The sequence below is a fragment of the Rhyacophila brunnea genome, unplaced genomic scaffold (assembly GCF_057557595.1).
Source record: "Rhyacophila brunnea isolate RB1 unplaced genomic scaffold, BYU_Rbru_1.0 scaffold_1, whole genome shotgun sequence".
Lineage (NCBI taxonomy): Eukaryota > Metazoa > Arthropoda > Insecta > Trichoptera > Rhyacophilidae > Rhyacophila > Rhyacophila brunnea.
In genome coordinates this window covers 14,749,177-14,766,275 of record NW_028232751.1, presented here as the reverse complement: position 1 = coordinate 14,766,275, position 17,099 = coordinate 14,749,177, and the positions used below count along the sequence as shown (strand labels likewise).

The window sequence follows — 17,099 nt, the reverse complement described above, 5'->3', positions numbered from 1 at the left end:
TATTCTAACAGGCAATGCAATTCAAAAATAATACCCTAGTAAATACAATCAGTAAAAATTTCATTTCTTGCTTTACTTATAATTGTTCACACTAGCAACTGAGTGAATATCATGAACCAATAAAATTAACCGCCAACACGATTGAGTTGGTATAGATATACCATCATCAATCGTTTGAGTTTTTAGATCTAAGCTCATAACAGTATAAATAGTATTGAATAATGTTAAATGTTAGCATGTGGCGCCCTGCCCTCACTCAGTAGACAACTTATACTATAGATCTACCATCATAAATTGGCATTTCAGCGAGGGCGCTAGTATGACATTGAGAATATTACCATAACTAACAAAAAAATGGTAATTTATAATTTTTTATTGGTAGTATTATGCAATCCATAATTCGAGAAACATGTTGTAAAATTAAATGGCATTTATAACAAATTTATCCTCGATAGACAATTTTAGTTTCAAATTCGACCAGCTGCCAACTTACGATGTTAGATCTTTAGTAGATCTATAGCTGAATCGATAGCTTATGATGATCGATTGTTCAATCTGTTTGGGTCTGCGGTCTGCTGGTGTAATTTTACCTTTACAGAATTAAAGTCAAGAAATATATAAAAAAAAATTAAAATAGTGATTACCAGGTGTTTACATATGTATTTAGTTTCCAAATAGATAAGAGAACGTATGTATAGCCAGGTACTCATGAGCGAGCAGTAACTGTGACCGTTGCAGATACAGTAACTAGTATGGACGCCAAGCCTAGTTCGCGAGCCTGCTGCGAGCAGGTCAAGGTATGCTCATGGACATTGAATGTGACAACTGTTTCTCACGGCGAACAATGAAAATACTTTGTTAGTGTTATACATCTCTACACCTTCGGAAACTTATAATTACTATCCTTGTAATACGTACTCGGATATGAATATAGACGATTGTTTTACATATTTTTTCAGAAAATAAATAGGATATAATATATTATATTACCAGGACATGTTCTTTCAATCAATCGATGATCGCCTGACAGACTTCCGGGACAATTGTGCTGATGGTCTGTGTTTAGATAAGCGAAAAAAATACTGCACTTTGATGAAAGAATCCCCATTAGCTAAATATCTTAAGGTTACAGCTTATCTATTTTGCACTGATTCTGCTTCCCGAAACCTAGTGTTTCTTCTCTCAATCTTAGGTCCAATCAATTAATATTAATTACATACTTAAAATCTGTATGTCTCATTTGTATGAAATTCTTGTAATGCCCACTAATAATGCGTTGATATTTCAAAACAGTAAGTAAAGAAGAACTGTTTCTTTCATACTGTCGTGACTCCACCAATGTCGTCGACGACGTTTGCCTATAGAGTAAAAAATCTATAAAAATACTCGCTGCACTAGATATCAATTCGTTTGATATGTTTCAGCTCAGAACAAACACTGCGAATACGGCGGTTCGCCATCGGTTACATGCAGATCATTGATGTCACGTCCATATTTAGAGTTGATTACAGTATTTGGAACGGTAACAGTTACGATTCGCTAATGATTATCCGACTTATTAAAGATGCAATAGGTATCAAACGCATTCATGGTTTTCCATTATACAGCATATTATGCTCTTAATTGCTACCTGGTTTGTAGTTAAAACACCACCAATATTAATAACCATCCTAAATCTCATTGAATTCAAAGAAATTGATGTCACACCTGATAACTGCCATTCTGTTTCGTGAATATTCTACAAGACTGCTGCATAATAGAAAAGGAAAAATGAGTTCGCAGAGCTTAGTATAGGCAACATAATCATGAAATTGACCTCTAAAAACCACATGTAATACTAAACAACACTACACAAAATACCTAATTCTGTCCATTAAATATTGGCCCTTTTAGCATTTTTATCATATACCTACTAATATGGTAGATGTGATTTGTTTTATCCTCCTGGATGGATGAACTCATAAAGTTCGCTGGATGCAAGTGGCGGTGAAGTGTGAAAGGAGTTAGATGAGGCTTTCATCTAGTAGTGGATCGACCCCGACTGATGAAGATACATAATATATAGACTGAAATGGAAATGGCCAAGACACACACCTAGAATAAAAGATAACTACAGGACAAACAATATATTCATGATCATCTAGTATCCAAGAGGTATTATGTCATATTCCAGTGCCTATCGATACTTTTGTTATCATTATGAGACCAGTAGGCATCGATAATCGGTTTCTTCTTTTTCTTCGCCCATGTCTGCCCCTCAGCTGGAACATATGGATACCAAAGGGCATCTTCTAGAATCCTTGTCACTTGCCAGTCTTCTTGCTTCATTCCAGGTCAAACCGGCATCCCATAGTTCCACCGTATATACTCTGAACTAAAGATAGGTAATATTTATCTACCTTCCAGGACGCTGGAATCCGGTTGGCTTGAAATAAAGGCACGCCAGTTTGAAGTTCTCTTCTGGCATTCGCAGCACGTTGCCAAGCCAGATCTTCACCTTTAAAATTGTGACGCCCTAAACAGTGCATGATCCGTCTACCCCGCAAAACGTCGCTGCTTACCTGTTCTGATTAATTGAAAAAACAAAATTCCAGATATTTTTTTAAATTTTCATTGGCAATTCATGTTTAAAATTTAATTCGATCACATTACCTAATTTGTCTAATTTTTTTTATTATACATGCTTATAACTAATATAACCCAGGTATGTATAGGGTGAATGTCCCGGTAGTCAGCCACTTAAGGGACATGTGTACTTTCGAACGGGATTTTAAATTAATGAATGATTGATAGATTTTTTCTCCACTATTTTCCCATTATACAGATATTAAACAATGTAACTCAATAAAAACAACCAGTAAATGTCATACCAAGTATAAAAGAATTGAAATTTAAAAAAAAATGCCATTTTAACCAGTACTCAGCCGCCAAAATTCAGTAGTCAGCCTTTCATCTGTCCAGTAGTCAGCCTTAAATATAAAACTTGACAGATATACTGAATGATTTTATGGAGAGTAGGTAGAACAATTAAAAATGAATAATACACATGAATACGTGTATTAATTAAGGCTCTAAGTACCAAAAACAAAAAAACTGACATTTTTATAGAAAAGTGTTCTACATACTAACGCCAATAACTTCAGCTATGGTGTAAGTGCCTCAAGCAAGTCAAAAAAATACAGCAAAATATTTAAACCTGTTGACGTTGTAAGTCCATTGGCCTGTTTTATTTATAATGGTGTAAATAGCACTACAGTGGTCAACTTCATTCAATATAAAATGGCTGACGATAATGTGTTGACACTTGCGACTTCCTAATACCTAAAATTATAGAAGCTGCCGTGATTGCTTCACACTGTAAAACCACATTTTTCAAAAGGTCTGCTTCATGAAATTTTACTGCAATGACTCGGTATTTTGTATCTACAGGCAATACGACTTTTTGGTACTTAGAGCCTTAATTAATACACGTATTCACATGATGATGCATAGAAGGACAAAATAAAGTATATTTTTTAGTAAACACAATACAAAAAAACATTAAAATAACACATGGAAAATTATAATAAAATAATTGGTATAGTTTGAACACAATTCACATCGAAAGTCTTTGTTCACCACATCTGCAAATGATTCACCACAATATTGTGTGCATTTCATGTGTAACCATCTAGCACAATAGTCACATCCTAAATTTTTCAAATCGTCTTCTTCAGCGTCACTGTCTAAATCATCTGAGCACAAGGCACACTGCTGCTTATAATGATTATTAGCACTTGTGCTAGGTTCACTACGCAAGGAATTCAAGGCATTACTTTTAACCCGCTTGGCTGGCTTTGTCATCAGTTTGTCTTGTCTTTTTTTAGCCCTTTCCTCAATCCTCTTATTTTTCGATTCGATAGCACTTTTCTTTGCGTTTTCTTTATTTGTCATCATATCCCTCCAAAGAGATGATGATATTGCACCTGGCAATTTCAACTTTTCAGGTCTCTTAGCGGACTTAGCTATTGAGCCTGGCCAAAAGAAATGTTCTTTAAACGGCGAATATATTATGTCAGGGGTGGTTGTGTTGTGTTGGATGGATGTGGTCAACATGTGTTGACTCCATTGGCAATATATTCATAAAATATATCACTCTTCATCCAACCCGACTCTGATCTACCCAAAAACCAATCAGTTGGTATGCTATCAATGATAGCTTTAGGTGGCCTTACATAAGGGAACACCACCATGGGATTCAGAGTCTCGCCACCCGCCGAAAAAACAAGGAGTACTGTGATTGCCTCTTTTTCATTAGAATGTTTGACTTCGTACAAATTCTTCCATCCCCTGGGAGCAATCACCTTGCCCGTCTTTGGACATATACTAAACCCAGTCTCGTCACCGTTAAAGATTCTTCCCGGATCTTCGAGTACATCCAGTGCACCAAAATCAGTCAAAAATGTTTTTAAATTGTCAAACCACTGTCGTATGTACTCCTCCGTAATAATGGCCCTTGCCTTATTTACACCTTCGGGTACACGCAGCGTAAGCTCAGGATGGCGGCGTAAAAACGACATGTACCATTTTTGGCCCGGTCTTCCATCTTTAAATGGTGTTTTACGGCCATCTGACTTGATGGCTGCCACGGTGTTTATCAAGTCGGATTTTTTTCGAGGAAAGCCACACTTAGCAAGGTCTACAATCCACTGCACTATTTCTTTTTCTTCGACCTGGCTAAGAATTGAGGCTGGTCCCATCTTGCGCGGTTTTTCTGCTACACGACCATGGATTCGATCTTGAATCGTGCCTCTGGGGACTCCAAATTCTCTGCTAGCAACTCTAGTTGTTTGCCCATTCCTTACAGCGGTTAAAGCGTCGCTTAGGGATTTTTCCGAGTATCGGTGGATTGGTCTTTGTGACATTGTTGTTTATTATTCTGTAAAATGAAACAAAAAAATAATAACAATAAAGGGTTAAACATGTAAATACTTAAATATAATTATTCTATCACTAAGGCTGACTACTGGTTTAACGAAGTCCAGTAAGTAGTCAGCCGTCTTACATAAATGAGGGCTGACTACTGGATTAGTGTGAATATCGTCGCTAAATAAATACATTTTTGTGATACAGCATTATGATTCTTCCAGATGGAATGCATAGATGTTATATTTGCTTAAAAATTATATACACCAGTGCTCAGCCACCGGGCTGAGTACTGGCCACTTTGGAAATTTCATTGAACCGGTAGTCAGCCCCCCAAATATTTGATTAAACAATGAGGTTCCTCCATATTTTCATAGAATAACTCCTACAAAATACCATATTATGTATGAAAAAAGCCCTAAACATGTAGCATTCAATGAATAGTAAATCAAACATACCTTTTTAAAATGTTGGCAGCAGCTATTTTTTTGTTAGAGATTCCACAACATCACAGTCAGGTTGAAACTTGTCGAGTGAATAGACATGCGTCGTTCTCGAACGAACGTATCTTTTAAAACTAATCTTTAGCCAGCGAACAAATCGGTCCCGTGTCACCTGGCGCTTATGTCGTTCGAGGCGAACGAGATTCGCGAGAGTTCTCGCCAGCTCGCGCAGTATAGGAATAAACGTGGATACGAAGGACACGCTGCCAGGCGAACTGAATATGTCGTTCCGTTGAACTAGAGCGCGCGCGCAGTATAGGAAGAAACGTAGGTGCGAAGGACACGCTGCCAGACGAACTGAATTTGTCGTTCCGTTGAACTAGAGTGCGAGCGCAGTATAGGAAGAAACGTGGGTGCGAAGGACACGCTGCCAGACGAACTGAATATTTCGTTCCGTTGAACTAGAGTGCGCGCGCAGTATAGGAAGAAACGTGGGTGCAAAGGATACGCTGCCCGGCGAACGGAATATCTCGTTCGAGGCGAACGAGATACGCGAGAGTGCGCGCGCAGTATAGGAAGAAATAGTAACTATACATTTTATTACGGCAACAAAAGACACAATTGACCTAATTAGTCCGAACAAATCACTATCCGTAATTGAGCTATTCGGTCGGAGTCCTCATTAAGTGACTCATTTCCCATATCTACGAGTGAACATGATTTTTTTTAATTTCCGTATTGGACCACAGAGGTCAGTTTGGCACAGAATTACACTTGCAAGTGGCTGACTACTAGCACACAATTAAACAAAACTGTTTTTTTTAATGTACCCACTGTTATAAGCGTTGAAAGGCTTAAAAAGGCTGACTACTGGAGGCGGCTGACTTTAGGAACAGTCACCCACCCTATACTACATACGGTTTATTTTTTTACAAATAATTCTCTTTTGCAAAGTTCAACACCATAAAGTGTAATTTTAGTCTATGGTTCTGATCGTCGTTGTAATTGGTCAATCAGTTCGTTCTCTGTGCTGCCAACTGTACTATAATTATAGTATTTGTACTATAAATTTATTTATTGATTGCACCATCGTACAAAACATTTTAAAACGTTACAGACTATACAAAACAAATCTTTTAGAACAATCACAGATACCCCATGGTTTGTACGCATAGACTTAAACGTTGAAACCATTTAAGACCACGTCTTGAAACTTTCTAAAAAAATCGACAGCTCCATGATAGTTAGAGGCATGGCCCCCACAAGAGGGGGGGGAGCTGACAGGGCTCTAGCCTGGAGCCCAGCGAGGCGAGTCGACCAGATAAGTGAGATAAACACACATCACAAATTTGCATTAATAGAAAAAAAAGTCGCTGTAGCGCTATTTTCTTTCAAATAATATTATTATTTTAAATTATGTGGTTGTACGGTACAACTCCATAATTCAAATGGATATATTAAAATATACTTACCAAAAAATACTAAATATACCTAAGTACACATTAATTTTACCGCGTATCTACACGATTTGGAAAACGCTACTGTAGAGCGTCACACTGCCTTTATCCATAGCGATGGGTCGGGGGGGCCGCCAAAGATCCCAGCCTGGGGGCCCGCTTCAGGATATGGGGGCCATGGCTAGCAGGCTTCCTAAACCAGTCGATCAAACAATTACGATCCTGCCATCTCAACCGAATTTTAGAGACTACGAGCAAAACTGCATAGTCTATATTTTTCCCTACAGTAGGAGACAAAAAAGAGGCCAAATTGATTCATTCTTATTCTGCATACGTAGATAATATTATACAAAATAAAATATTTCGTATTGCTGATTCCGTCAATTCAAAGAAGAAACCGCTGTATAACCCCTATTTTTCCTAGTTCTTTTTCTTTTTTATTTCAGATCCACGACGAAGGGCCACGCGCTCTTCGTTAATATGTACACAAACGCGAGTACTACAGAGATGACGAGGATAAAAGGCCGTTTGGCCTTGGTGCCTCATATTATACCTATGCATAATTGAATAGAAAAAAAATTGTTAATTTTTCAAATTCACCTTTAAACATTTTTTGTCCGAAAAAGATTAATATTAATAAAAAGAGACTCTCAATATCTCTCAAATTAGAAGGAAACAAAAAAACATACATGTAGGTACAACCAAAGACAACGCGTACTATACTTTTAGCTAAAATAATATAATTATTTCTTGGACCGCGTACTATAATTTAGTGACAAAAAGATGGCAACACTCGTTCAGTCAGATTCAGTCAGTTTATGGTCAGTTTCGTCCGTATTTTGCAGGGTTTTGTAGTGTGCGTTCTTCTAGTGCTATCATACAATTCACAATATTGTTTTGTTATTATTTCTTGGACTCTGTGAATCCAAGATTTATAACTAATTGTTTGAATGATTTAGTTAACTATAGCTAGTCTGGTTTCAACATTTTTTGAGTGCAGCGGATTTTGTACCAGTGCCACATCGTCCTGTCGACCCGTTTTCGAGGTAAAGCAATTTCTCTAATATTATATAAATACACCCTCTCTTGTCTTAATCTACGTACGCTTAAATGTTTACAGTCAAAGTTGCGATATCATTTCAGAAATGTCACTGATCATTCATCCATATCAAGAGAGTTTCTTACGTCGAAGGACGTAGTGTTTTGAGGTTCGTGTTTTCTTATGTCACGCGTAAATTTTATATCACCTTCTATCCAATTTGTGTTATTTAACGAAACATACTTCCTGTATGAAAGGACTAAATACATAATTGAAGCAAACGATTCATAGATAATTTTGTGACGGTTTCAATGATTTTTTACGTTAATTTGATTACGTACGTTTGTACCCACATTGTACTTACGTTATTTTTCTAGATCTCTTAAAAAACCTGAATTTTGACAACACTACGTAAGTAGGTGATACGTCTTCTTAAAACTGACTAGACAATTAATAGCCAGTTATTACCGACCACCACAGTTGTGAATAATAAAAATATTTAACACGTCTATGAATATAGCATAGTCTATTCTATTACATACTGTTCTGCGTTTTCCTATGAAGACATTGAAAAGGGGGTTAGCCTGTGACGACAGTTAAGTTAATTAACTTATGATTTTATGACGCTTGCTTTTCCCTCCTCCATCCGCCACGTTTTCACACCCATTGTATGGGAGTATGCCGTGGTATAACGAACGTTCGGCGCACTTCAAAGTTGTGCTGAGTGTTCCAGGATCAACCTGTGTCATTATTGTGATAGGTACTAACCTACTTGACATCTTCCCCAATAAACCTAGGAATCAGGGTGAAAAGTTTAAAACACCAAAGCAGTTTAATTCAACTAATCTTATAATACTCCTCCCCAATTCAGAACAGTGACAAAACAGAACATGACAAAACAGAACAACGATAAATATAACTATGACCTTTCAGGAAAAATATAAATTTAATATTGAAATTGTGCTATCTCTATTATGTTGATAGATTTTTAATAGCACAGATTTTCAATACGCCATAATAAATCAAATTATATACCTAATTTCTGCGTTCCTAATCGCTAGAAAGCCTCAAATAAACGGGACTTTGCCGGCAAGCTTAGGATATCTCATCTTAATCAATATAATATGTTCAAAATGATTGGGTGACTAGGTACAACGAAATAATGACCTAAGCTAACCTAACCTAACCTAACATAACGTAACCTAACCTAAATAGATTCCACAAAAGTTAATGTTTCATTTTTCCCCTGGCTGTTCTATTTTGTCATGTTCTGTTTGTCCGGTTACCGAATAATTAGTATGAAGATGTCTCGAACGAGTGCGCTCGGTCCAAGTCAATTTGGATCGTGTCAACGAGGCTTAAGATAGAAATGTGAAAGCCAGTCGGATTCGATTTATTACTTTATGACGGTCAGGACGTAAAACTCAAGAAACACAAAGCGAGTGTCCTCAAATATTACCAATATTGAATGTGCGTTAATTTGTAATATTTTTCTGTTTCGTCGAATCAGTTTTACTTCAAATAACACAAGTAATTTATTAACCCAAAAATTCAGATGAATAAAATAACACATATTATAAAAACGGAAATTAATTCGTCGAGTAGGGGCAAATTGTTATAAACATTATACCTATATACGTACAAAATTTAGAAAACTATGTTATAGGTATTAGGCAGTTCAATTAGTAAAATCACCCTTTTTTGCTTAATGAACGATTGCGATGTTATAAATTTTATTTCAAAAGCTGTCGCTTTCCCTGGGCTCACCACACATGCCAACCAATAGGTGCTGTACACCCCAATATCAAATCCCTATGTCCAAACCATCCGTGCAAGCGGGATGCAATAACTTCAAGTGGTTGTCATGTGAGGCGAGCTTTTGTTACAAATTTCCTGAGGTATGTCCATGAGTCGTCTTTTCATACATACCTTGACGCACATTCTCTCTTTGTCTTTTTTGTGGGTATGGACCATTTTGAAAACTAAAATTAATAAACACAAGAAAGAAACAGTAACACCCACGGTGACCGAGAGGTTACGCGCCAGGCTTATAATGTCGTGGGTCCCGGGTCTGGCAAATTCACATGTTGTTTTTCAATGTGTGTTTGGACTCAGATTATGAACCTAATATATTGAGAAAGTGGCTAACTTCCGTTTCCCGTAAAAACAAAAATCAGTTAATGTAACCTCCACTCTGTGGTACCATTATAGGGATTCCTGTGTGGCGTCTGCCCAGTTCAACTTTGAATGTGGATATTATCTAATCCTACCATAATAATTATAAGCGTCCCACCTTCGCTTACGGGACCACATACCAGTCGCAGAACCTCTCTTTCAAATAATCTAAGTATCCAGTTATATGGAGATTCTTCGTTTTCGTGACCCTGGCTGTTGGGATCCTGATTTCTTTCAAATGTCCTAGTTATGTCTCTCCGGCGATCACTTTTATCTTATTACTTCACTTCACTTATTGATCACGTGATTAGCTTATTGGCAACACCGTCCTCCACTTGATCGGAAAATCGTGTAGACGACCTCTCATCCGTGTCGACCCTCAACGTTTCCGTTAACGATTAGTCTTTCCAAATTGTTGTTTTCCCTTCTGGCTATGTAGCCGAATAAATTCAGAATTTTATGTTTTAGAGACTCAGTCGTTCACGTTTATTTCCCCCACAAGGGGGGACTGACAGGGCTCTAGTCTGGGGGCCCAGCGTGGCGAATCGACCAGCCCAGTGATGCCCAGTTGCAATACTAGTAAAAAAAATGTCGCCTGCAGCGCTATTTCACTTCAAGCATACTAACATCTAAAAATATGTGCTTGTACCATGCAATTTTTGACTACATAGGTATTGTTTGTCGATATTTGACAACTCTTTAATTCAAGTGGGTGTCTTAAAAATACAAAAAAATCGCAATAAAATACCCTACATTTTACCTCGAACACTATTTGGAATACACAACTGTAGATCGTCACACTGACTTTAACCTTAGCGATGGGTAGGGGGGTCGCTTCAAAATGTGGGAGCCATGCTATTAACTATTTGACTATACTACTAACTGTGATTGGGCTTCATCAGTGACGTCCCTAGGTAAAATGCCGCCCCTAGGCATTAAGCACATTATTTATACATCATCCTTTCATGAGTTTAATATCTAAGAAATGTGTTGTATGCATACATTTCTAACAAAATATCAGACTAACTATTCGCAAATCTGCACGTGTCGTTTCTGGTCACCAAGGACGTCGAAGGACAACGGAAGTAAACTAGATATCATGAACCCGACAAAACCAGTGAACTGATTTTTTTAATGGAAAGATATGTTCGATATTACCAAGTTTAGGTAGCTATTTCTATATATTCAAACTGATTCTCCTCGATTTGCCGCCCTTCGAGTAACTGCTGCCCCCAAACGACCCTCTACCCCCACGGGACATCACTGGGCTTTATGGTTTTGTAGTGCTAAAAACAATTATAAATAATATATGTAGGTACATGTCAGCTATTGACAGCCTTGAGTAGATTTGTAGAGTACGAGTGTTAAGGATATTTAAAAAAAAAGAAACACGTTCCAGCACTTATGGTGAATTTATTTCCATCTTCTTTTATTGGCCTGTCTTTGGTTAGGTTAGATGCATTGCTTACTCGATTCATTGGTACCATTCACTTACCCGTGACGATACCATGATGACTTGTTCAGGTTTGCCGAGTGAAGACGTAAGGCACGAAGTTTAGCAACCGAAACAACGAGGAACAACACACCGTGTAGGTAAAATTTCCAACAAAAAACTGTATGTACTCGAGTAGGTTTAAATGCGCGTGGAGGAGAGTTGACCTTTACACACGTGAGTGACTGCGGCTTCATGTGGGTCATTCTAACTTAAATTACGTCCATAGATATTGGTAAATCATTCTGCAGTGGCACTCGAAAGTCAATGTATGGCACCATGGGCAATTCGTAAATGTATTGGTATCATTTAGGTACCTACCTACCTAAGAATGCTGTACCGACATATCTTTAGGATGGTTAAAAAAATTTATGAAAATAAAACATGATGAAATATTAGTACTTATAATAATAATTGATCACCCTATTTTCAAACAAAAAGACATACAAAAAAGGTCAGAGTTGCAAATTTTTATTGCAGTGTTATTAAAAATAATTATAGGCAAGTGAGTATATTGTCTATTCCATTATTTTTAGAAAAAATTCCATGCTTGTGCATTGGAGTAATAAGGCAAACAATATCTTATTTATATTGTCTTCGAGGGGTCCTAATTTACATTATTTCTGTTTGACCATGCGCTTATCAAAAATAAAGATTTTGCCCATCGTTGATTTACTAACTGCAATTCCCCTTTCAATGCTAGCAAGACCGTTTTTAAAAAAATATTTTGTTTTTCGGTCAGGTACGTGTTCAAACACGCGCGTTAACATGATCTTACTCCCTACTTCATTTATCGTGTGCCAATTTATGGCTACGGCCGTATGTTGTAGCTTAGTCACTGGGAAATGCCAAGAGAAATGGCGTATTTCAAAAAAATACTACCTTATTAGGTCAATAATTATTATAAAGCAAACATTATTCGTAGGATGTTTATCACATTTGAATGGTCAAAGATATAGCTTATAATCAATATTTTTAGAATTATCTTCAAATGTGTTAATCGTGCCCATTTTTGAATAATAAAATGCCTAATTCTTGTTAAATTTGAGATCAAAAAGATTATAAAATATAATTTTTTATCGTAAATATGTCACTATATAATGTTAACACTAATTTTACTAATGGTTTTGTAATTGTAAAATTAATAAATCTAAAATGTTCAAACACGCGCGTTAACATGATCTTACTCCCTACTTCAGTTATCGTTTGTCAACTTATGGCTACGGCCGTATGTTGTAGCTTAAACACTGGGAAATGCCAATAGAAATGGCGTATTTAAAAAAAAATACTACCTTATTCTTAGGTCAATAATTATTCGTAGGATGTTTATCACATTTGAATGCTCAAAGACATAGCTTATAATCAGTATCTTTAGAATTATCTTCAAATGTTTAAAATAAATATAATGGATAATAAGGCTTCAAAATTATATAAATAGATTATCTACAGCGTTTAAGGAATGTTCAGGCTAATGCTTTGAAAAAACCAAAAAAACTCCATTTTGACCTTCGTTGGGCATGTGGGCCGTTAAGTAGTTGTTTTCGTTATAATTCGCGGTTTTATGAATAACACAGTTCATCATGTTAAGATTTTTTTATTTACTTGATCAACTTAAGAATAATTTTGTGCGGAAATGCAAGGTTAGTAATAAGTACCTAAATTAAAAATAACTTTATTACCATATGCAGAACCACTCTTTTGTTCGTTGGTCCGAACCGTTTAAGATAATCTAATTTTATTAAATTAATGAGACGAACTAAAAAAATCATTGTCATCATTTAAACCAGAAATTCCCAAACTTATTTGGACCATCGCACCTTTTCTAGGAAAAAGGTGATCAGTGTCTGGAAATCTACATTCTTTAAAGTTTAATCGAACAAACTAAAAGATGCAGCGACAAATTTACGTTTCTTTATGTGAGTAAAATATATATTTCTATCCACGGAATATAGTAATGAAAGATATTTTTTAAATGTTGCCATGATGCTTAAATAATAATTAAAATATTAAAATCAACATTACCATAATTAGAATAAAAATAATGAATAACATTAAAAAATAATCTTAATGGGAAGGATGAACCCATGCGCTGCTACCAATATTATAATGTTCGGGTCTATTTTTGTCAGCAGCATTATTAAATCACCGCTATTAGTTATTTGCAGTTGGCTGCTTTTAGAAGAAAATGCAATTAAAAACTTTTGTAAGCGTTGTGTAGCTATAGATAGATCATAAATACATGATAAAATGTAGGTAGGTGGTACCTATATACCTTGCAGCCAGAAGTTTTAGCGGCCGTCTTTGAATGTCAATTTCAATTCCTCATTTGTTACTATTCTATAAGTTATTCTTGTAATTATAGAGATTATTCTGTTTTTATACTTGCAAAAGTGTCAAAAACCCAATCGGGTAATAAATAGTATGGTCATTTTAAGAATATCAAGTCGTTTGAAATCAAAAATGTTCTAATATAAGTGCTTTCAAATAAACTAAATCTTTTTTATCATCATGAACTTTCTTCAAATGTTGTTATTGTCATGAGGGCTTCATCGTTTTATTTGATAAAACTTTTTGGTAAATCAGATAGGTACATTGGTAATGCCATTTTTTGTATGTGACTGAATGAATAGCCATATTTCAAATATTTATAGGAATTTAGCGCCACGGTTTAAAATTTTGTAACCTCTACGGCTACGGAATCTCAAACGCTGTGCTGTATCGTTCGCATTTCTTCCTGAGTTTTGCCGCCGCCTTATAATAAATTATGTTACCTCTAAATAAGGCATAAACTACCTGCAATGAACTTCTCTGGTAGTACCTACTGAAACACTGATTTAAAAGGTTTCACACTGAGCTAACCTAGTATACAAAAAAAATATTTATTTTGTGTAGGTTGTCGCATCTCTTTGTCCCAAAGAAAGTGAAAGTATTTGAAACCTACATCTCTCAAACATCACACGTTTGCTTGTTCAATGTGTGTTTGATACAAAATCATATACCCAATGGATTGAACGTATGATTAATAACACTTTCTCGCAAAATATCTTTCGATATGTCATCCACCCCAGGTGCTTTGCTTAGGACCGAAAATTTACTTGTTTTACCATTTATGTTGGCATTTAATAGTGCATAATGTTGTGAGTTTTCTCCAGATAACAGTAATCTATTTTTTATACTTGATAATATTATTATATGACGTGTCTATCATGTTGTAATGACATTTCCATTTGAGTCATTTTACCGAAATGGAAAAATGAAATATAGATACAATGCAGGGACAAAACTAATTTTTATATAAGATCTACTTTGGAGAAGAAAAATCTTCTTTGGAGAACTACTTTGGAGAAGAGAAATCTTCCGCGATCTACTTTTTCTGAAATAATTAAGATATATATAAGTATAGTACTATATAATTGATATATTTTTAAACTAAAATAGAATCTTATTAAAAAATTACATATAGCGTTGTACAGGAAATTTTTATTTACATAACTGTAGTTATTTTATTCTGAGCTTTCGAAGCTTTTGTTGCAGCGTAATTATTTCCTCTTCAAGTTTCAACATATCCATGTCAAAAAGTGTAAAAAGGTTTACTGCAATTACTTCTGCTTTGTTATTTTGGTACCAGATGGAAAACTCATATATAAAATCATGCTATCTACTTTTTTAAATCTTGGTAGCGGTGGTTAATTTCTTGACTTCTTCGATGTATTTATTATTATTACAATTTGTAGAAACTAAAGTTGATGCATCATGTTCGGAAAATTATTTAAATTTTCATTTTCAACCTTGGATAGAAACATATTCAGCTTTTCTTTAAAAGCGTTTACAGCACTGATCATGTGAAAATAAAATCTCACTATACCTACTTCTAAATTATGAATAAATAAATTTTAAAAAAATGGCGATCGACCTTATTGGTACCCCTGATATAATTTATTATTCCTGGTTTTATTATTTTGTCCTACGAATTAAATTGCGAACAAGAAAATCCAATATATTATGTAGTTGGCTGTAACTGCTGTAAGTACTGTGATTTTCGACCGATTCAAAAACTCAGCTTACGAATATCGAGATGCTTATTATTATATAAATGCGTCCGTAAATTTATAAGTTTGACCTAACGTCCTAGCAGAATACTTCTTTCGTAGTTACTTTTCTAACAAAAATAGTAGGTACCTACAGACACCTGTATGTTGAAGTGGTCGGGCAATAAAATAACAAAATATTAGTATGGAGATTGTTGAGTGTGACTGTGAAGTCATTTCAAAGTACTGAGTGGGCGGTTATGTTACGAGACTATTTATTTAATTCCTATCAAAAGTACATTGGTAAGAAGAATTATAAATTATTAACTCCAAGCTTTTGGTTTGTTATTGATTGATGTTTTTACAGTATCATTGTCCTATTCGTTGAATGTGTCCGTTTAAATATTTGCGCATACACATTGGTGGGTAAGGGTTTACGTAGGGTGTTGATTTACAATTTTCCACTCATTAAAAACACTGATTAAGGGACATTAAGTATTATGTCAGTATATTTCGCTTGGCAAGTAACAATTAATTATCAGCAACATTATTTTGTAAACGCACGCTTTGGCGCGAAAGGTGACAAATTATTGTATTTAGAGGCGACGTTTAAAGCTCAAGGGTAGTTTACCGACTGACCGTACCTACTCTCGAGTCTCGACCCTTCGTCCGCCCAGAAACAGATAACGGTAACTTTCTTTTTCTTTGTTTCGCTGTGCATCCTGGTCTAGCCTTGACACATTTACAATTACAATAATATCATTATATTCCCAACTCTATCGATTGGAGGATTTTTGATGGGGGATTTAGGCATTATGATATTTGGTATCAACATGTAGGTACACATATGAAAAACAAATATTCTGATATCGTGTCCTTTTTTATATTTAGATTTTATATGGTGGCATGTGTCGTGGTATCAGAGAACACTATGGTGTAATTTATTGTAATTCAATGTATCATACGCATGGCCCACATCCTGAAGCGGGCCCCCATGTTATAATCTTTGGCGGGCCCCCATACCTATCTCTAATGTCAAAAGCAGTGTGACTGTCACAAGTAACGTTTTCTAAATGGTGTTCGATGTAAAATTAAGGGTATTCAGTGTATTTAAAACTATTTTTGAATATTAATTATAGAGTAGTTGAGTATCGACAAACAAAAATCAACAATTATATCACACAACCACATATATTTAGAAACTGAAATAGCGCCCGCGACTTTTTTACTATTAGAGCAACACTTGTGATGTGTGTTTATCTCATTTATCTGGTCAACCTGCTACGCCGGGCCTCCTCGATCCCGGGCCCTAGGCTACACCTTGGTCAGCCCCCCTTTTGGGGCTATGGGGGCCATGATCATACATTTTTTTACGAATAACTTAACCAAGTAACCGGCTAAAATTCCGTCAAATATTTTCTAACATAGTAAGTATGTAGGTATAACTTAAAAAATATTGTTTAATAATACTTATGTTAAATAAGTACGAGTATATTATAGTCGTATAAATAATTACTTTTATTACGTAGTTTGTTTGGTTAGTATATGTACTTAGAATTT

The 17,099-nt window shown here is 35.6% G+C and overlaps 2 protein-coding genes across 3 annotated transcripts in view; one reads left to right on the top strand and one right to left on the bottom strand.

The window, feature by feature from the left end:
* Positions 1–2,248: 2,248 nt before the first annotated feature.
* Positions 2,249–5,440, bottom strand: LOC147079495 (uncharacterized). The gene is made up of 2 exons (XM_085940361.1): positions 5,364–5,440; positions 2,249–4,918 (listed from the first exon to the last, which is right to left on the bottom strand). The coding sequence occupies exon 2, from the start codon at positions 4,902–4,904 to the stop codon at positions 4,089–4,091; it is 816 nt and encodes a 271-aa protein (XP_085796487.1). The 5' UTR covers positions 4,905–4,918; positions 5,364–5,440; the 3' UTR covers positions 2,249–4,088.
* A 2,136-nt stretch (positions 5,441–7,576) lies between these two features.
* Positions 7,577–17,099, top strand: part of whd (carnitine O-palmitoyltransferase whd) — a 101,567-nt gene continuing 92,044 nt past the window's right edge. The window contains exon 1 of one of the 2 annotated variants that reach the window (XM_085941524.1): positions 7,577–7,851. The gene's annotated coding sequence lies outside the window, so the exon portion shown is untranslated. The remainder of the gene's footprint in view (positions 7,852–17,099) is intronic. The other variant, XM_085941520.1, reaches the window with a different exon arrangement.